This window comes from Heptranchias perlo, chromosome 25 (genome assembly GCF_035084215.1).
Source record: "Heptranchias perlo isolate sHepPer1 chromosome 25, sHepPer1.hap1, whole genome shotgun sequence".
In the NCBI taxonomy this organism is placed as follows: domain Eukaryota; kingdom Metazoa; phylum Chordata; class Chondrichthyes; order Hexanchiformes; family Hexanchidae; genus Heptranchias; species Heptranchias perlo.
This window is the reverse complement of record NC_090349.1, coordinates 27,644,411-27,666,570: the sequence shown is the minus strand read 5'-3', so window position 1 is coordinate 27,666,570 and position 22,160 is coordinate 27,644,411. Positions and strand designations below refer to the sequence as shown.

Genomic DNA, 22,160 nt, shown 5'->3' with positions numbered 1-22,160 from the left:
TGCGCGCGCAGGCGGGCCCGGATCCTGATTCTCTCGCCCGCCGTGTTTTGGTGGCGGCGGAAGCTTTGCGATAGCAACGGGCACAGCGGCGGCAACCGAGTGACCGACCTACAAACCAGACAACAGGCGGCCGCGACAGCGACCAACGAGCGCATCCGTCCGTCCGTCCGTCTGAAATAATCCTCGGGTTTGAGTAGTGCTGTGGATGCCGGTCTGGACCTGTTATTAAGGGATCTGAAGTGACTCGAGCGGCGGCGGCATCATCATCATCATCATGTCCATGAAACAGCCCAACAGCCGAAAGCCTGGCGGCGGCGGCGGCGGCGCTGCTGGCGGAGCAGGAGGAGGAGGGGGAAGACAGCCTGGCGGCAGGTAATAAACACGCACCCACCCCTCTCTCTGTCTCTGTCTCTCTCCAGCTTTATCCCGAGGCTTTGAGGCCGCTTCCTGTCATCACCGGCCGCCAGGGCCGCGCGTTACCCTTCAATGTGCCGGGCCGGCATTAATGAGGAACGCAGAAACTTTCCTCGGGCCTAGTGCTCGGGCCTAACCTTCTAGGGGCTGATGCTTAATGGGGATGTCGCCTACGTACGAACATGGACTCGGCCCAGGTTACCAAAGGGCAAATAACTAACTGTTGTACATAGGCGACTTTTAAAATAAAATATTAAAGAGATGTAGATTAACAAATACAGAGAGGATGTTTGGATGCATTCCTTTAGAGAAACCCATTACGGGATCTACAGCAGGCAATTAATGTTCAAAGTTTCTAAAATCTTTTATTCGATTAATTTTCTCAAAACGTAAAATTAAAAAAAATACAAGGTTGCTCTAGGTTTAAATGATGTAAAGTTATTGGCTACAAATGTTCGTAAAATATGCAAGATATATTTTTGAAGAATAGTCATATGGCTTTTACTTAAAGCCAAGATCAGAACACTGGGAATTTGAAAGTGGCTGACTGTAAAGCTTCCATAATGAAGAGTTATAATGTGACATTCAAATTATAACAACCTTATCCAAGGCAACAATGTCTATAGTCTATTACAGAAATATGATCTAAATCTATTGTAGTGTTTTAGTTTTATTGAATTCAGTGAGATTAACTGCTATGCCTAAACAAGGAAATTAAACCTTTTTATTTTGTTTGTGGTGGTAATGGATTTGTGCTATATATTTTGTGACATTGTACAGTATGTACAATATAAACATTTTTAAGAACATTGTAAAATTAAATCTGCTGTTTATGCTTTAACAAAGTTAAACCTTATACAGCACAGATACTTTTATAATGTTCTGAAAATAATTTCATACATATGTGTTAGGCCTTCTGTTGCAATAGAGTTGGTGACATGGCATTTTAATCCTGTTTACTTTGGTTTTAGTTTCCTTTTTACCAAATCATTGCATAAACTGGTTTTAAATGAACTTTGCTAAAGTTTTCTCTGCCATTATATGACACGTTGGCTTACATTAGTCACTACACTTCAAAAAATAGTTATTGTGTTAAGTGCTTTGAAATATTTTGATCTGAAAAGTGCAAGTATTTTATTTCCTACAGCTATGGTAGTATTCTACCCAAGTTTTCTTTGGAATGGTGTGCTCCTCTTTTTCCTCCCCACCCTCCCCCCAAACAGACTGTTGCAAGTGTGTTGGGTTAAATTTGCATTTAATTTCTAACATACTGATCAGTTTGTGTATGCATGTGAGATTTTTAAAAACCATTTCAAAGCCTTTAGTGCTTGGCATTGTACTTAGCAAATGTAACCCCACTATTTAAAAAAGGAGGGAGAGAAAAAACACGGAGTTACAGACCAGTTAGCCTAACATCAGTAGTGGGGAAAATGCTAGAATCTATTATAGAAGATGTGATAACAGAACACTTGGAGGGCATTAATGGGATTGGACAAAGTCAGCATGGGTTTATGAAAGGGAGTTTTTTGAGGATGTAACTAGTAGAATAGATAGGGGATAACCAGTGGATGTGGTGTATTTGGATTTTCAGAAGGCTTTTGATAAGGCCCCACACAAGAGGTTAGTGTGCAAAATTGAAGCACATGGGATTGGGGGTATATACTGGCATAGATTGAGAATTGGTTGACAGACAGGAAACAGAGAGTAGGAATAAACGGGTCTTTTTCTGGGTGGCAGGCAGTGACTAGTGGGGTACCGCAGGGATCACTGCTTGGGCCCCAGCTATTCACAATATATATCAATGATTTGGATGAGGGAACTAAATTTAACATTTCCAAGTTTGCAGACAACACAAAGCTGGGGTGGAATGTGAGCTGTGAGGAGGATGCAAAGAGGCTCCAATGTGATTTAGAAAAGTTGGGTGAGTGGGCAAGAACATGGCAGATGCAGTATAACGTGGATAAAGTGGATAAAGTATCCACTTTCGTTGTAAAAACAGAAAGGCAGATTATCTGAATGTTGATAGATTGGGAAAAAGGGAGGTGCAACGAGACCTGGGTGTCCTTGTACACCAGTTGCTGAAAGCGAGCATTCAGGTGCAGCAAGCAGTTAGGAAGGTGAATGGTATGTTGGCCTTCGTTGCAAGAGGATTTGACTACAGGAGCAGGGATGTCTTTCTGCAGTTATACAGGGCCTTGGTGAGACCACATCTGGAGCATTGTGTGCGGTTTTGGTCTCCTTATCTGAGGAAGGATGTCCTTGCCATGGAGGGAGTGCAACGAAGGTTTACCAGACTGATTCCTGGGATGGCAGGACTGACGTATGAGGAGAGATTGGGTCAACTAGGCCTATATTCAATAGAGTTTAGAAGAATGAGAGGTGATCTCATGAAACATATAAAATTCTAACAGGGCTAGACAGACTAGATACATGGAGGATGTTCCCGATGGCTGGGGAATCCAGAACCAGGGGTCACAGTCTCAGGATACGGGGTATGCCATTTAGAACCGAGATTAGGAGAAATTTCTTCACTCCGAGGATGGTGAACCTGTGGAATTCTCTACCACAGAAGGCAGTGGAGGCCAAGTCATTAGATGTATTCAAGAAGGAGATAGATATATTTCTTAAAGCTAAAGGGATCAAGGGATATGGGGAAAAAGCGGGAACAGGGCACTGAGTTAGATGATCAGCCATGATCATTGTGAATGGCGGAGTGGGCCGGAATAGCCTACTCCTGCTCCTATTTTCTATGTTTCTATGTCCATTCATTTCTTTTGTGAACATGAACTGACCATAGCATGGGTTTTAAGTTACACGTGTCAAAACAAGTGTAAGTGTTGTTGCTGAAGACTTTTACCAAAAATCTTTGTATCTGCGCTGTTGAAAAAAACACATTCTGACTTTTCAAGATCTAATATAAATAGTTCAGCTTCAAAGAATTTTATTGGAAGATCTCTGGTACTGCCTTCACAAAACGTCAAGTCTGGATTTAAGTCATGGGACCCTTACTCAAGGTGAACTTTGTAACAACTTACTGGTACAATAGTTTTTCTTCTAAATGTACACAGTTTAGTATTGATTATATGGTAACATAATGGATGCCTGATTAGACACCAGTTTACAATTCTGGCTTAATCTGCAGGTCTCCTGTGTGTTTGTTTGATCTTCTACCATGCCTTTTGATCACCTAGATGGCTTAGATTGAAAACTAAGCCTGTAAATCCATAATGAATCTTGAGCTATTCAAATTAGAAATACTGTCTAGATAAACACTTGGTAAATCAGTGCTAATATAACTTTATGCTTAGGAATTTTTATGCTTGTCCAGGAACAAGTGGATTAAGAAAGAAAGAACTTGCATTTATATAGCACTTTTCACGACCTCAAAGCACTTCGCAGCCAATGAAATACAATACTTTTGAATAGTAGTCACTGTTGTAAGCAAATGTGGCAGCTAATTTGTGCACAGCAAAGTCAAACAAATAGCAATGAGATAAATGACCAGATAATCTGTTTTAGTGATGTGGTTGAAGGATAAATATTGGCCAGGACACTGGGAGAACGCCCCTGTTCATCATCAAATGGTGCCTTGGGATCTTTTACATCCACCTGAGAGGGCAGACAGGCTTTAGTTTGTATTTATATAGTGTCTTTTAGGACTTCAGGATGACCCAAAGCGCTTTATAACCAATGAAGTACTTTTGAAGTGTAGTCACTGTTGTAATATAGGAAATTAATTAATTACCTCTAATCAGGAGGTTGCATACTATACTAATATTGTGCTATACAGGCAACCCATACAGGCAATTCATATGGAATTGTTTATTTGAAAATTTGAAACTGGAGAGAATAAAACAAGTTTACATTTTCAAAACTACTAAAGAAACATAACATAAGCAGCAATCCTACAATACTAAAATGTTCATTGCACTGATTGAAAAACTGATTACAGAGTGAAACAGTTCCACGTCAATAGGCATTTGGCCAGTGGACATATTATAGCTGATTTTACAAATGCGCAGTACTGGCAGGATACCTTGTCTGCTGGCCCCACAGACCAGGAAATCCAGTGTGCACTGGCCACAAGTTCCTAATCTGCATGGCCAGCAGGAGAAGCTCCCCAACTGTAGCGCACATTCATAAAATAGACCCTATTCTGTTTGCTTACTATCAAATGCTGAATAACTGGGGGCACACGTTATGCTTGGATCAGGAATTCTAAAAAAAACTGCAGTGAATTAAACAGTTATTTGTGCGCACCCAACTCAAACAAAAAATGTACAAGGGACTGTATGCCACAGTGGATTACTACACTGTCCTTTCACACAGGTTTCAGTTCAACTCTGGCAAATAGGATTAATGCCTTCTCTTTCCCTGTTGGCTAAAAGGGCCAACGTGAAATGAGCTTGCACATTTTCGATCCAATCTCTAATGGGGGCACAGCAATCTGGAAAAAAAATCATAATTTTTTTTTGTTGGGGGGTGGGGGGAGGAGAAGGCGACCGCGTTGGAAATGAACAAATCACTATCGTTCATATGTGACCCGAGAAATCAAAATGGAAAAATAATGGTGGCAGCCTTGACTCAGTGGTAGCGCTCTCATTTCTCAGTCAGCAAGTCATGAGTTCTAGCCCAACTCCAGAGATTTGACCACAACCTAGGCTCAGGCTTCAGTGCAGTACTGAGTGCTGAACTGTTGGAGGTGCCGTCTAAAATGCAAGTCTTTGTTTTTAAGACCTTGTTGCTTGTAAAGCTATGGTTCTTGTATCTAAGGCTCATCACTGTTGTGCTGAGAGGGAAAATGTAGCCCACATAGTAATTAGACCACATCAGTGATTGATTAGAAATAGGCTATGTTTACTGGGCTGGGAATAGATGAATTGTTGGGAATGGTTGGTGAAAAAAGGTCCGAGTCTGAGGAAGAAATGAAGAGATTGTTCTTTGCATTCCTCTTGATCCTTTAACACAGGTTCTACCTGAAGCTGCCCAATGACCAATTATATTATAGTGGAGCCTGCATATTGCTTCATGCAATGCTGGACAGTGGCCAATGTGGAGTGAGTATCTGGCCCCAAGGTGAATGTGTTGCCATCTTGGCTTGACACCACATAACCAGTATGCACCGCTGGCGCATTGATCTGAAGTTCGGCAATACAGCTAGTGTTGGGACCCAAAAGAATTACAGCTAGAATTCACAGGAGATAATGGATGGACTTGGGATAGTCCTTGCACCTGTCATGCGTTTGATAACCGTCAAAATTGTAGCCCAGAAAAACTAACTACACTAGGATTTATCCAGGATTGACTAGTGGCTTCTCTGCAACCTAGCCAACAGCTATCTCTCTTCTTGCTCCCTCCAACCCCTTTTAGGTCACACAATTTTCTAGTCCTGAAGACATTTTGCTCTTAAGTGCAACTCTGCATTGGGGAGAGAGTATATATGAAATAAGCAGGAGACCTGTGGTTCCCCCCTCCCCCCCCCCCCCCCCCTGCCGGATGACAACAGTAACAAACATGCCAAGCAGTCATTGCAGTATTGTAGTTGGGCTGCACTGGGAGATTAGGTCTTTAGGTAGCTGTAGAAGGAAATCTTGGAAAATGACAAATTTCAATATTGGCGTTGGTCACAAGATCAGTGCAATTGTGCTCCTCAAATCATTTCTTTCTAGTTGATAACATTTTTTGTGCGTTGACCATTCTATAGTTTGTTGAAAGAGGAAAAAAAAATGAAGTCTTTCCCTCCATCTTCATCAGTAGCCACTGACATAACCAATGACAGCTGCTAAAGTGTCTCCAAATTAGTTGATAGTAACTACAAGGAAAGTAGAAAGCATCCGCTTTGATTAAAGCAAGTGGGAATAAAATGACACAAACTAGTGGTAGGAACAAAATTTTGATAGACATTGACATTGTTCCATCAATTCTGTGAAATGTACAGAACAAAAAAGCTGACGTGTCAATTGAAAACAGACTGTAGAGGGAGGGATGGCATCGGGGCTTGAGGATTTAACGTAATAGAAGATATTTGGTTAGTTCACTTAAAATTAACTTTCCATTCCCCACAAATGTAGCTTGCAATTCAACTCTCACCAGTGACAGACTTCAGAGGCAGCTTGCAGATTTGACATGGCTCTTCCTTTTCCCCATATCAGCTCCTTCCCCAAACTCTGTTGAGGGGGTAGTGTTGAAGATGCTTGAATTTTTTTTTCTTTTTAAAAAAAAAATTCCCTTAATCAAGCCTTGCATTTTGTAGAGAATTTGCTCCCATTGATGGAGCTCAGCTTTTAACCAATATTTGCGAAACTTATGAGCTCTTTGGTGACACTAGCTTCAGGATACTTGTGATTTCAATACAAAAAAAATGACTAGGTGATGGCATATTCACTTTCAAAGGATAAACCTCACTCAAACCTGAGTTGGTGCCAATCAATCAAAGTAATTCTTTCCCTCTCCACCCCAACCTGTCCAGCACGAGTCAAGCTAGCAGGTGTTTTAGATGGTCCTATTTTGGGCAGTCTGATTTTTTTTATTAAATAGGAATCGGGAAAAGAGTACATGTTTGTTTTGTTAAAATATTGAGTTCTTTTGAATTTCTGGTTGCATTTAACAGGATTTTGTTGTCTCATAGTAGTACAGCACAGAATGAGGCCATTCGGCCCATCATGCCTGTGCCGGCTTCTTGTATAAGAAGTGATTTCCAAATTTGCAGACCGTTGGCAACTGTTCACAATGATTTGCTTATTTTCATTGTACGGTACTTTGGATTTATTTTTAAAGGTGTCTGATGGATTCTTTTATCACTATATGCATTCTGGCTGTTGTGCATTGCTCTAGACTACAGCAGTGGCTTTTAAACTTTTCTGTGTTGGGGTCATGCTGCCAGTATTGACACACTCTTTGGGGCCCCCAGCAAATGTTAAGTCTTGGGACTTGCTGTCCTAACTTCCAAAAGAAAGTATAAGTTACCCAAAGGAAAACAGTGCTATATAAGCACAATGTTGTTAAAATTAAAATATAACATATGCAGCAACAAAAATAACTTGCTTGTAAATCGGAGCAGCAGTTTCATGATAAATGGACCTGCTGGACCCTCTAAATTGCCAGCATGGTAACAATTTTAAAATTGTCTTCTGTGACTGTTGCTGGGAGAGCTGTTTGTAATTCTCTGTATAAGGGAAGGTATGTGATACACATCTGGTTGTCTAGCTTCCTTAACTATTTGAATTGTGTAGCTTTGTTTGATATTTTCTTTGTCTAATTACATTTTGAGGAAATATGTATGTGTGTGAACTACCTATGTGAATTAAAAGTTTTCTTGCCCTGTTGTTTACAATGTAATACCAGAGAAAGACAATCTCCATGAAGCAGGCCAGGTTGCCTGTTAATCAGATGTGGAATGTATGAACATATGAAATTGGTAGACAGGTAAAGACGAATTGGTCTATTTGGTCCTGGCCTGTATCCTCATGATGCAACTGAGCATAATGTCCACTCATCGCCTTCACCCACAAGTGGCCACATGATCTGGGAGAGGGGAAGAAAAACCTAGGCTAATTCAAGAGGGGATAGAAATCTGGGAAATTCCTCTGAGACCCTGAAGGTGATCAAAACAAGTTCTAGGAGACCAGTGACCATGAGACACATTGCCCAATGCCCTACCTTCCTTTTTGTAAACTGCAATATTGGCTATAGCTAGTAACTTATCCATCTACTTTTTTGAACACTTGCAGCGAAACCATACTCCCTACACGAGCTGTCAACTTGTTCCAGAGGTGGATGACCCTCTGATAAGAAAAACCTGACTTCCAACCTTATTTTAATGTTTATGTAACTACATGCAAGTAACCCAATCTTTCTTAATCCATCTAACTCAAACAGTCTATTTACATGGGCAGAGTCTAAACCTTTTATTTTAAAGACCTCAATCAAGTCTCATCATTTCTAAACTAAAAAGACCTTTCTAAGCCTGTCATGGTAACAGGTCTTTACGTTAGGTATCTGTCTAGCGGCTCTCTTCCGAACCTTTTCTGGAGACTTTTCTAGGACCTCCATATATAGCATGTAAGGGGGCCGAAACGGGGCACGGTATTCTAAATTAGGCCTAACCAAGGAATAATAAAACTTAGAACAGAATGTCTTTCTGTTCAGCCTAAGGCCCGTTTTCTACATTCTGTGGCTTTGAGATCTACTTTCACAATTTTGATTAATTGTAAATATGCCTTTTCTATTTGCCTTTTCTACCACCTGAACTTCAAAGGGACGGTAAGTATATAACAGGCTGACATTGTAGATTCTTGAATGTTTTCCTATCTCCCTGTTCCACTGTACATCATAGGAACAGGAGTAGACCATTCAATTAGATCATGGCTGATCTATACCGCAACCCCGTTTACCCGCCTTTGACCCATTCCTAACAAAAATCTATCAATCTCCGGTCTTGAAAACTTCAGTTGATCCAGAATCCACAGCCTTTTGGGGGAGAGTGTTCCAGATTTCTACTGAAGAAGCTCTTCCTGCTTTCCCTCCAGAATGGCCTGGCTCTAATTTTAAGATTATGCCCTCTTGTTCTGGATTCCCCCGCCAGAAGAAATAAATTCTCTTTATCTACCCTATTGAATTCTTTTATAATTTTAAACACCTTGATTAGATCACCCCTCACTTTTCTATACTTAAGGGAATACAAACCAAGTATATACAATCTGTCCTTATGACTTAACCCTTTAAGCCCTGATATCATTCTGGTGAACCTGCGCTGCACCCTCTCCTAGCTACATTTCCTATTTTTGCCCTTATATTTCATACTAAATATAATTCATAATTTTCAGCCTGAGTCATAGTCCGTCACAAGTGTTTTATCACCAGCTGGAGAGATTAGGACTAAACTGTATGTACCTCGTAGCCTTTCCAGTGCATACCCCAATGGTAAAAGTGTTCGTTGTTCATTGAAGTCCATCCCACCAACTTACTTTGTGCACAAGATCACATTTTGGTTCATAGGAAGTGTGCGCTTGCCTAAGGAAGCTGGTGGTTGCATTGAGCATAGTTTTTAAAAAAATATTGTGACGTAGCCTGAATCATAACTCTTCCCAGTTGAACAGGCATGATGTGGAGATGCCGGTGATGGACTGGGGTTGACAATTGTAAACAATTTTACAACACCAAGTTATAGTCCAACAAATTTATTTTAAATTCCACAAGCTTTCGGAGGCTTCCTCCTTCGTCAGGTGAACGGTGTGAACGGTTCACCTGACGAAGGAGGAAGCCTCCGAAAGCTTGTGGAATTTAAAATAAATTTGTTGGACTATAACTTGGTGTTGTAAAATTGTTTACAGTTGAACAGAGACAAAGCAACGAATGTCTAATCAGTTTTGCTTTCTTGCATGTACCTGATTGCCATGGAATAATGAAATTACCAATTAGTTAATTATCTGTTATATCTGTAAATATGGCACATCAAGTGTTTGGAGCATGCTGGCCACCTGTCTATATAATGGCAAAAACTGGACCAAAATCTGAATAAAATTCCTCCATAAACTCGATAGTAAATTTATTTTGGATTGCTTTTGGTGTTCTGCCCAATAGCTATACAGTAGTGTAATCCAGGGGTGTAATAATAGTACCCCACTGTGATATTCATGCGTTTTGCACATGCCCCCCCCCCCACCCAACACTTTTTTAAAAAAAACTGGCATGAATACACTTTGCTTTAAAAACCCAGATTTCAAAGCATAACTTTTTTCCACCCTTTGTTGATAACTGCTCAAAAAAAATCTAAAAATGTGACAGTTTTATTTGCTTTTTGAATGCCTAGAACTAAATAATGCACATGTATGAAATTCTCTAACTATTGTATAGAAATGTTAAAACATTATCAACTGCTTGGTTAGCCATGCATATGAATGGCATGTGGATGACACTCTACACTTCTTTTCTCTTTGGGGAAGTACCTGCCCTCCATGTGGCACCTCCCAACAGCACAGCTGTTATTGAATTCTTGACACTGTGGGAATCAAACCTGTCACACTGCTATATAGAATCATAGAATCATAGAAGTTACAACATGGAAACAGGCCCTTCGGCCCAACATGTCCATGTCGCCCAGTTTATACCACTAAGCTAGTCCCAATTGCCTGCACTTGGCCCATATCCCTCGATACCCATCTTCCCCATGTAACTGTCCAAATGCTTTTTAAAAGACAAAATTGTACCCGCCTCTACTACTGCCTCTGGCAGCTCGTTCCAGACACTCACCACCCTTTGAGTGAAAAAATTGCCCCTCTGGATCCTTTTGTATCTCTCCCCTCTCACCTTAAATCTGTGCCCCCTCGTTATAGACTCCCCTACCTTTGGGAAAAGATTTTGACTATCGACCTTATCTATGCCCCTCATTATTTTATAGACTTCTATAAGATCACCCCTTAACCTCCTACTCTCCAGGGAATAAAGTCCCAGTCTGTCTAACCTCTCCCTGTAAGTCAAACCATCAAGTCCCGGTAGCATCCTAGTAAATCTTTTCTGCACTCTTTCTAGTTTAATAATATCCTTTCTATAATAGGGTGACCAGAACTGAACACAGTACTCCAAGTGTGGCCTCACCAATGCCCTGTACAACTTCAACAAGACATCCCAACTCCTGCATTCAATGTTCTGACCAATGAAACCAAGCATGCTGAATGCCTTCTTCACCACCCTATCCACCTGTGACTCCACTTTCAAGGAGCTATGAATCTGTACTCCTAGATCTCTTTGTTCTATAACTCTCCCCAACGCCCTACCATTAACGGAGTAGGTCCTGGCCCGATTCGATCTACCAAAATGCATCACCTCACATTTATCTAAATTAAACTCCATCTGCCATTCATCGGCCCACTGGCCCAATTTATCAAGATCCCGTTGCAATCCTAGATAACCTTCTTCACTGTCCACAATGCCACCAATCTTGGTGTCATCTGCAAACTTACTAACCATGCCTCCTAAATTCTCATCCAAATCATTAATATAAATAACAAATAACAGCGGACCCAGCACCGATCCCTGAGGCACACCGCTGGACACAGGCATCCAGTTTGAAAAACAACCCTCGACAACCACCCTCTGTCTTCTGTCGTCAAGCCAATTTTGTATCCAATTGGCTACCTCACCTTGGATCCCATGAGATTTAACCTTATGTAACAACCTACCATGCGGTACCTTGTCAAATGCTTTGCTGAAGTCCATGTAGACCACGTCTACTGCACAGCCCTCATCTATCTTCTTGGTTACCCCTTCAAAAAACTCAATCAAATTCGTGAGACATGATTTTCCTATCTATTTTAAATATCACCAGAACAATCTGGTCAAGCACTGAACAGATTTAAAAATCATTTGCTTATTGTACAATAATTTCTTATAGCTTTTGCATTGGTTTAATGCAATATTCTGTAAATACCAGTATTTATAGAAATATCAGTTTGGGCACTGCCAGGACCACTCTGCACCAGACCCCATTACAGCCTTGGTCCAAGCATGGATATGAGCTAAATCCCAGAGGTGAGGTGAGAGTGACTGCCCTTGACATCAAGGCAGCAATTGGCTGAGTGTGGCATCAAGGAGCCCCAGTAAAACTAATTAATGGGGATCAGGGGGAAAAACTCTCCTGTAACTGGAGTAATATCTGGCACAAAGGAAGATAGTTGTAGTTGTTGGAAGCCAATCATCTCAGCCCTATGACATCGCTGCAGGAGTTCCTCAGGACAGCTTCCTAGGCCCAACTATCTTCAGCTGCTTCGTCAAAGACCTTCACTCCATCATAAGGTCAGGAGTGGAGATGTTTGCTGATGATTACATAGTGTTCAGTCAAAATTGCAATTCCTCAGATAATGAAGCTGCCTATGCCTGCATGCAGCAAGAGCTGGACAACATCCAGGCCTGGGCTAAGTGGCAAGTAACATTCATGCCAAGCAATGACCATCTCCAACAAGAGGGAGCCTAGCCACTTCCCCATGATGTTCAATAGCATTACCATTCCGAATCTCCCATCAACATCCTGGGGATCGCCATTGACCAGAAATTCAACTGGTTCATCCACATAAATGCCTTGGCCACGAGAGCAGGTCAGAGGCTGGGTATTCCGCAGCGAGTAGCTCACCTCTTGACTCCACAAAGCCTCTCCAGCATCTACAAGTCAGGGGTGTGATGGAATACTCTCCATTTGCCTGGATGGGTGCAGCTGCAACAACACTCAAGAAGCTCAATGCTATCCAGGACTCGGCAGTCTCCTTGATTGGCACCCTATCCATCGGCGTCCCATGGCTGCAGTGTGTGCCATCGACGGGATGCACCGAAGCCAGTCGCCAAGACTTTTTCGCAGCATCTCTCAAACCCGCAACCTCCATCACCTAGAAGGACATGGGCTGCAGGTGCATGGGAACACCATAACCTTCAAGTTCCTCTCCAAGCCACATACCAACCTGACCTGAACATATATCATTCCTTCATGGTCACTAGGTCAAAATCCTGGAACTGCCGACCTAACAGCATTATGGGAGTACCTTCACATGGACTGCAGCGGTTGAAGAAGGATGGCCAACACCACCTTCCCTAAGGCAACTAGAGATGGGCAATATACGCTGGCATTGCTAGCAATGCCCCTATTCCATGAATGAATAATAAAAAAAAGTAACCTAATCCAAGTATTTCATAGGTGAATGGACCAACATTGTTCAATTTAGTTGCTATCTGGCTGTTGCAAAGTAGAGCAAGAGCAGTCTTCAACTCTAGAGTATCTAGAACTGTAAAAGTAATCAATTACATTGGCTTGTTTGAAATTGATGAATATGGCTGCTGTGAATATCATCTTTTTGTGACGACAGGTTTATGAAAAACCTTTTTGGTCATAAGCTGGATATACAGTGGCAATTAATTAATTATAATGTAAAAGCACGAGCACAATCCTTTTCCAGGAGTAACTATTCTTGGATTGTTGTGAAAGTGATGAGATCTGATATTTTCTTTGGTAGTGTTTGAACTTCATTCAGTACTGGTTTGAAGCCATTTTAGATCATTATTATACTGCATTGCTAATGCTTTTGATCCTAACATGAATTTAATAATGTTGTTCCAGAGGACGCAGCAGTGGAAAAGGACCTCCACAGTCTACAGTAAGTACACTGCTTTATATATTAACATTTTACTATATTTTAATGTATTTTATGCTAACTGCTAAACATAATTAGCAATTTATAATTAACATACAAATAATTTTTCCCATTGCTGTGTATCTTGCAATGTTCAAGCATTAAAAGCTTTCAATGAATTTTCATCAGCAAAACCAACTTCAGAACTTAAGCCATGCAGTTGCACCCTGCCCCTTCTCCATTTTACCTTCTGTTCAGTTTTGGCAAAAGATGACAACTCTATGTGTGAGTTCAGATAATGATTGAAAGCAAGCTGATACTGAAGTCCTGACCTGCACTTCCAGCAGAAGTTGTTGGAGAGCAATCAGGAGCAGTAATGCTACCTGTTCATTGTTTTTGTCATAGTTTGTAATTTGTTTCCTCCTCTGCCATGCCTTCCACAATGGTCTGTACACACTTGTAAACAAAAAAACTGTATTGCTGATCTGTACAGATGGGCTCAGTCCACCTGGGCCATAAAGATTACTATCATTCCTCTGGCAGCAGTGTTTACATGGGAATGGTGCTGCCTCTTGGGGTTGCTAATGGAAACAACTCTTTAGGTGGTACTTGGAGACTCCAGAGGTAGCAGTGCCCACTTTCACTTTACAGAAGTCTGGGTTGCTGTGAACAGCACTGTGAAATAAATACAACATAGTGCCTGTATAAAATAGCTTTCATGCTGGTATAACTGCGCTATTTAAATGTTCAGTGCATTTAAAGCATTTAATACACTTATCAGTCTCTTGATCTGATAGTTTCAATTTTTAATGCGGCACAGCCTATAAACAGAGACTCCCCTTTTTGAAGGTTTCAACAGCCTCTCAAGCTCAACATATTGGAATGCCTAAGTAGAAATACTGACATAATTTAACGAGTGGAAATTTTAGGCAGTAAGACAATAAGGCAACTACTAGTGAACATCAAAGTGGGTACCATGAGAAGTTTAATATTACCAGTAGTACTATTATGGGAAGATAGGGGAAGCAACAGCAGCACAGTGCAAGTTGTCATTTTCGTAGAATATAAGCAATCGAGTTGCAGTCTGTGAAATTAGCCTAAATGGCAAAATATGTATTGTTGGACGGAACAGAAACTGGTTGACACCTCTTTGCCAAAGAAAGCATTTCAATGGCACAAATCTGAGGTGCACCCAGAAATTGAGCATGAAATGAGGAAGCTTGTGCAAGTAATACGGAAAAATGGCTGCGCAGTGACTATTGACGTTATTTGGGCACAAGCATGGCACACCTACAGAATGAAAATATGTGAGTTCAAGGTGAGCCAAGAATGGGGTACCGTTTGAGACGCAGTGGTTTTGCTGTACAGTGCTGTACAGCAATCAGCTGGTGCTTTTCGGATGACTGCAAAACAAAGCTTGTACAGAATCAGCAGTACTTCAGAAGGCTGCGTAAACAATAATGATTGCACATGGGGTCAAATGGGCAATGCAAATAAAACTGGTATGACATGCTTAGTAACACCATGGTGAGTGGAAAAGGAGCTTCTACTATTTAATTTAGAACAACCAGCAACGAAAGAGATTTACTGTTAAGCTGACAGCCATGGGGGAAAGCTGCTACCATTTCTAATATGGAAGGAAGGACACTACCCAAGGATAAAATTGCACCTGGCATGTATGGTCACAGGAAAAGGTTACATGACTGGATTTAATGCAGGACTGGATAAGAATTGCTTAGCATTGAAGGTCAGGTCCTAGCTTTATAAATGTTCTCTGTTAATAGTGGCTGTTTTCTGTCTTCATTTAATGTGGCTGTTAAGAGACACTGTCAGTGCAACACTTATTTGGTCAAAGTTCTGGGAGGGATGATCAGCTAAATTCAAGTCATGGTTGTGGTTGTAAACAAACTATTCAAAGATGCTTTAGGAAATTAATATTAGATTGCAAGGTGATCATAAAATTACACTAACAGGATGTCCTAGACTGAGTGCTGCAATGGATACTGGACTCTGAGGAGCAGGTCAAAGCAGACTCCATTTATTTGGGGATTTTAAAAAAATGTATCAACAACATAGTTAGAAGTGAGGGTTGTCTGATGGAAGATCTTTCTAGCACCCCACAATCAGCCTCTGATAATGAATAAGCTTCAAGAAGGTACAGCAAAATCAGGATATGAAGCAGTATTTTTACTCCGAAGTTCTATGGGGGAAATTGTGCAGCGGTACTAGTGCTGCATTTTATGTTTTGCTGACCTTCATGGGGAATATTCATTGTAGTGTTTTCAGTTTAGATTTTGCTGAAAGTGGTTTTAGGTTGGAGGAAGTTGTCCAGACACACTATAATAAAGAAATTTCCTTTTATAGTATCGAAACAGCATTCAAATCTCTCCTTTAAAAACAGTAAAGTATATGATCCAGTGTTTTGAAGAACGTTTTAAGAATCATTAATGGTGTTTCCTAGTGTTTTTCAGTTGTGTAATTGTGTGAAGTGAAGCTCATGAATGTATCCAACAATAGATAAACTTTGAGGGCTGGGATGAAAAATACTGGAAGTTGGGATTTAAACCATAGTTCATTATTTGCGCAACACTGCCGTAGCTTTGAAGTTACTCTGTGGAAATTATTGCATGAGGTAGACAAGGAACAAAAAAAAACCTTGGGTTTAAACGGAAGAGAGATGCTGCTGCAATTTTGGTGTCTTATTGAAAATGGGTGATGAGTGGAATCATACACACCTTTTCTGTGGTGTCTTTTCCCATCCAAGTAATGCTGATGGTATATGCTGTGTGGTAGTTTACAGTAAGCCCTCTATTGAGTCATGATCTTTCAAGTGATACTAATAATAGATGAACATATGGAAGACAGTTTGGGGAGTGTTCAGTATGTGCAGTTTCAAGTATGAGTGAGAAAATTGAAAACATATGGAACAGAGAAATCTTAAGGATTGTAGTAAGTTGGGCTGCAAAAACTGATGAACTGGCAGGTGGTGAGAGGAGGAAGAGGGAGCAAAGGGGAATAATTTAAGAAAACTGGTTGAGGCCATAATGTGTGAATTAGAAATTAAGAACTGAAAAAAAAGTTAAACAAGTTGATTTGTGGGGGGAAGCACTGCAAATTGAAGCTCCATTGGGAATAGCATTCCTTCTACCTCATACTGCAGAATTGTTGATCTTAGCTAGGCTGTAGAGTGCTTCTTCCTGAGGGTGGGGGGTGGGGGGGAGGAGCGGTAAAGAAATTAGAGGGAGTGATTATTGAGCTGCTGTTGTGCGGCTCCAGTGTTCACTTAAAAAGTGGTTCAACTTTGAACCATTTTTGATTTTTATTTTAAACCATTTTTGAAGGGGTTACTTGTTACTTTGCTCTTGCCACAACCTTTTGTGAGAAAAAATTAAGAAAGTTAGGATCACTTAGGCTCATAGGCAGTAGCAGTCTGTGCCCCACACCAGCTGTGTCGATGCGATTTCCAAGTAGTTTGCAGTTTATCATTGCCGGGTGCTGTCTGTGTGTATATACTGGTCTCCCTGGAGAAGGTGGTGGCATGTTAACCCAATGACTGAGATGGATAGCTGGTTATTAGCAGGATCGTGACTCTTTTGCAGCTCTTCTGACTGTGGTGGACTTCTTGGCAGTGGAGCTGTAGAATATTGCTACAGGATCTGCATTCAGCATCATTACTGATGTTTGATCTAATGGCATTTTCATGGAAGGGACAAGCTAATTCTGGAAAAGCAACAGGAAGAGGTGGAGCAGTTACTGAAGTAGCACAGACCAATGGAATAGATTAAAACTGAAAAGGCTCAATTGTTTAAGAGCCATTACCAACCGCAACAGTTAAGTTTGTAGAGTATGTGTGGCTGACATGAAGTACTGCAATTATTACTCTCAACCTCTTGTAGGGGTGGAGTGAGAGCCTGTTGAAAGGGGAAGGAACGAGGTAGAGGTGCCCTAGTGGAGTGGGTGAATCTCTGACTCAGCTGATAGGGAAGATTGAGTTCAGCAGGCCGAAAGCAGTGTATCTTCTGACTCATTGTGAGCAATACTACAGGGCGATTAACTGTAATTATAAACACTGATATATTCTAAAATGAAGTACAGATAATGAAATCAGGAGTATAGATGCAACATTTTTATTATAGAACATACTTAAGCTTTTCAAGTAACACAGATTGGCTTTATTTTTTACAAAACATACTTGAGCTTTTCAAATAACACAATTTGGCTTTGTTTTCTTTGGCAATTTTCTCCCCTCATCTCTCCTAAGCCACAATTGAATAATTTTCCCACTCAGTGGAACATTCAGTATTATTTCTGTGGGGTAGAGAGCTTGATTGTCATTCAAAAAATATGCCACCTTAATGTAAGTTTCTGTTGCATTTACGGAGGATGTATGTGACTAATTGAGCACTTAATAAAATCCCAGCCAAAGGAACATTTGCCAACTAAAGTAGAAGTTATATTTATTCACTGAATGTTAGTGTTTTTAATACAGAAGTTCTGATGCAAGCAGAATGATAATAGTTTCATTGGTATGGAGCTCTGAATAAACGCATTCACCATCCAACGAGGTTGCTGTTGCAGTCATACTCTGCTCTTAAATGATGTGCACAAAAAAGCTTAAAGTCTGGAACCTGTTTTCAAAAGTACATTTCTGCTGATAAAAGGATTAAAGCTGCACTGCAGTTCTTTAAAAGTGTAAATTTGGACTATCTTTGTTAAATCTAGATTCATATACTATCTTTTTTTTTAGAGAATTAAAAAATAAATCAAACTCTGTACCCAAGTGGTTTGTTCTGAGATGAGAACTTGAGCATCTTATATTTGGGCTACTTAGTACTAAACTGTTGGTACAGAATCTGTCTCCTTTGTGGATTTTTTAACTTTCATAGCTTATTGCCTGCCTGCAGGGTTGTGTACCTACAACTAGAATGGAAAAAAGTGCATTGGATTTGTGGTAACCTTTAAGACATACATTTCAAGATGAATTGGAAGGATTTGATAAAATGTAGCTAAAATTTGAAGATTATTCTGTTTTGAAAAGAGCACACGACAGGCAATTTTGACCCCTGTTTTTAATAAAGGTACTAGTACAGTTTCATAATTGCAACCTGCTAATTTGCCTGTAAAATTTGTGGTGGGTTGTTGCTCTCTTTTAAACCTTCCCATCTCTGAATAAGGGCCATGTGAGGTTTTCCACACATGTCCTTGCCTTTTAACCAGGCTGACCACTGCTGTTAGTCTATTTGACCTAATTTTTGCTTTGCTAAATGGTAGTGGTGTAAAATGAACTGTTACAAAGACATGATTTGTTGAGTGAATAATGTACACAGTTTTTAAGTATGCATATGCTCAATCAAAACAGATAATTTACTTTATCAATTAGTGTGTTAAACTAGTTTGGTAATGTTTTAATTTTTGTTTCTTCCTAGATTCCATATGATGGAATATATGCAAACATGCGTATGGTCCACATTCTTACTTCAGTTGTAGTAAGTACATATTAATCAACAATTTTAAAACTTCTTTGACATTCTCACCATAATTGATCACTAGAAAATGTATGTAAAATATTTTTAAAATTAGTGTGGGTGAAGTGTAGCATTAATGGGCGAGCCCAGGAATAGTTTAATGTAATTAATTGCAGCAACTTTTCCAATAATTGCACGAAGCTACAAAGATGTTGAAGGTTGAACGATTGCACAATACAGAAACTGAAGTTTTTATTTTGGTAAAACAAAGGAATATCTATTTGAAATCGATCATAATTTTTCTTCTAGACTCAATTGATTCTCAATAATATGCCATAATAAAGAGACCCTGCCCACCCTTTCCTTGCCAGATAATTAAGTCCCTAAATTATACTGTTGAATGTTCTGAATTTCAAACATTTTACCTCTCTCCAACCACCGAAATTAGTCCTTTCCAGCTGTATATAACCCAAGTCACTCGACTGGCCACAAACTTGAGATGGCCAAAAAGGCTTTCCAATCCCAACCATGAACCCCCTGCTAGCAGAAATGAGTGCTAATGATATCTTAATGACCCCATCACCAGCCTCCACACAGACCACCACCGTGATGTGGTCAAATATAAAATTGGTGTGAAATCTGCCAGTTTAAATGGATGCCTGCATTGGTGTAACAATAGCTAGTGGTGCACATCCCTGTACCGTGGGGGGGATCACTTTTTTTGGCTAATGCTCTCGGGTTTGTTGTCTGAGTCATTTGTGAGGGAGCCTGATAGTGTTCATAGATTAATTGTTCTAGCACTGGCTGATCTTGCTGGCAGGAGCACAAGAGAGACAAGTGAAGAAAGAAATGTTGGCATGACTTCCACTGGTCTCTCAGTCTGCAGCAATATTCGCATCATTAAGAATTTGGATAATGGGAATACAAGTAAATAAGGTTCCTTTGGAATTATTTTTGTTCAGTAGTGATCAATATATTTACAACTATTATATCAATTAATCCTTCACTATAGATGTCATCTAGCTCTCACTATGGTGATGCATTGGCAGTGATTAGTTTTATGTACCTGGGAAAAAAACTGACCCCAAAAAACTTCTGCATAAAATTGAGATTGTATAAATTGTAAATACTGGGAAATTATTTCAAGGTTGTAATTTAATCTGGTTCAAGTGACTGTTCTAAACTATTTAAAGGGAATATCGTGAGGGGGGAGAAAGGAGAGACTTGCCTTCAATATCAAATATGTTCTTCACCCCCCTCCCTCCACTTCAAATAGTTTGTCTGATAGACGTCTCAATAGATCCCCTTGCTGAGAGAAGATATTTATTTAGTTGTACATTTGCAGCCAGTTCATGAAGACCAGATGGTACCTGAGCCTTTGGTATGTATTTCAATGTTGGGCTTGGCATTCAAAATGGAAAAATGCTAATTCTAGATTTCTGCATTCGGGCAGAAAGTTGCTTTTCGATTTGCATCAATGTAAATATGTGCTCTCAGGAAGTAGATACATTTAGTGATATTTTCTGCTGAGCTTTATAGGGAATATTAGGAACAGGAGTAGGCCAGTCAGCCACTCGAGCCTGCTGCGCCATTCAATTAGATCATGGCTGATCTGCACCTCAACTACATTTACCGTATCCCTTGAGATCCTTACCTAACAAAAATCTATTGATCTCAGTCTTGAAAGCTCCAATTGTCCCAGCATTCACAGCTTTTTGGTAGAGAGAATGCCAACTTTCTACTACCCTTTTTGTTTTTAAAAGTGCTTTCTGATTTAGTTCCTGAATGGCTTAGCTCTAATTTTATTATGTCCCTTTGTTCTTGTTTCCCTCGCTAGAGGAAATAGTTTCTTCGTATCTACCCTGTCAAATCCATTTTAACATTTTAAACGCCTCAATCAGATCACCCCTCAATCTTCTATACTCAAGGGAATACAAGCCAAGTTTATGCAACCTGTCCTCATTTAATCCTCTAAGCCCTAGTATCATTCTGAAAATGAATTCAAATTCTCAAACTGCCAAGATGAGATTTTGACATTCTGTAGTTTGTTAGACCAGGCTACTAGTCCAGTAATATAACTACCATGCTACCATACCCATGGGCAGATTACTTTGCATTGAAAATATGCTGCCTAAACCATAGAATCTGCAGCACAGAAAGGGGCCATTTGGCCTACATGCCTGTATGGTTGCTAGCTCTTCAACCATTTCCCTGCATTTTCTCTAATATTTTATATTCTTCCTTTTCAAATACTTAAAGAATTCTCTTTCAAATGATGTCTTATTGTAAAGCACTCCATGTTCCAGTGACTTGGTGTGAACAAATTTCTAGCTTCCTCTTTGTTATTCTAGTGAATCTGTGCTGTGTTACTGATTTGCTGAACAGTGGCACTATTTACCTATTAAACTATTTGCAAATGTTAGCTTGGCTCAGTTGGTAGCACTTTCTCCTCCTGAATTAAAAGATTATGGACTTATGCTTTATTACAGACTTGAGCACGTAATCTGCACTGACCCTTCAGTGCAGTGCTGAAGGAATGCTACATTGTTTTACGTGCTTTCCTTTGGATGGGATGTTAAACTGGGGCCCTGTATGGCAGCTCAGGTAGATGTAAACAATCCCATAGCCCTATTCGAAGAAGAGCAAGGAGTCCTGGTGTCCTGGCCAAAATTCTTTCTTCAACTAACCCCATTAAAAACAGATGAACTGTTCATTGATTAATTCATTTGCTGTTTGTGGAACCTTGCTGTGCACAAAATTGGCTGGCACATTTGCCTGCATAACACCAGTGACTGCACCTCAAAAGTAAATCATTGTGGGTCATCCTGAGGACATGAAAAAGACTACATAAATGATTTTTTTTTCTTTACACTCAACCTTTTCAGAATTTTGAAAATCTCTTAGGTTCTCCTCTTCCCCCCCCCCCCCCCCCCCCAACTCCATTAGCCGCCTTTGTTCTGTTTTCTTTTAGAAAAAGATTTGAGCCTCCAAGCTATAACTTCTCATTCTGGTATAATTTTAGTAAATCTTATACCTGTTTCATGGCTCTAATATCCTTTTTATAAAGTGATGCCCAGATTGCATGAGATTGTCTTCACTGAAGAGGACACAAATAACTTCCCACAAATGCTAGGGAACCAAGGGTCTAGTGAGAAGGAGGAATTAA

General features: G+C 40.2%; 1 protein-coding gene across 10 annotated transcripts in view; it reads left to right on the top strand.

Moving 5' to 3' along the window:
* atxn2 (ataxin 2) overlaps positions 1-22,160 on the top strand; it is a 104,925-nt gene continuing 82,765 nt past the window's right edge. For 3 of the 10 annotated variants that reach the window (XM_068005860.1, XM_068005864.1, XM_068005863.1), the window contains exons 1-3: positions 2-372; positions 13,517-13,553; positions 18,956-19,015. In XM_068005860.1, coding sequence (XP_067861961.1) covers positions 275-372; positions 13,517-13,553; positions 18,956-19,015 — 195 coding nt within the window. In that variant the 5' untranslated portion in view covers positions 2-274. Of the gene's footprint in view, positions 373-13,516; positions 13,554-18,955; positions 19,016-22,160 lie in introns of all 10 variants that reach the window. The other 7 variants (XM_068005869.1, XM_068005865.1, XM_068005866.1 and 4 more) reach the window with 4 other exon arrangements.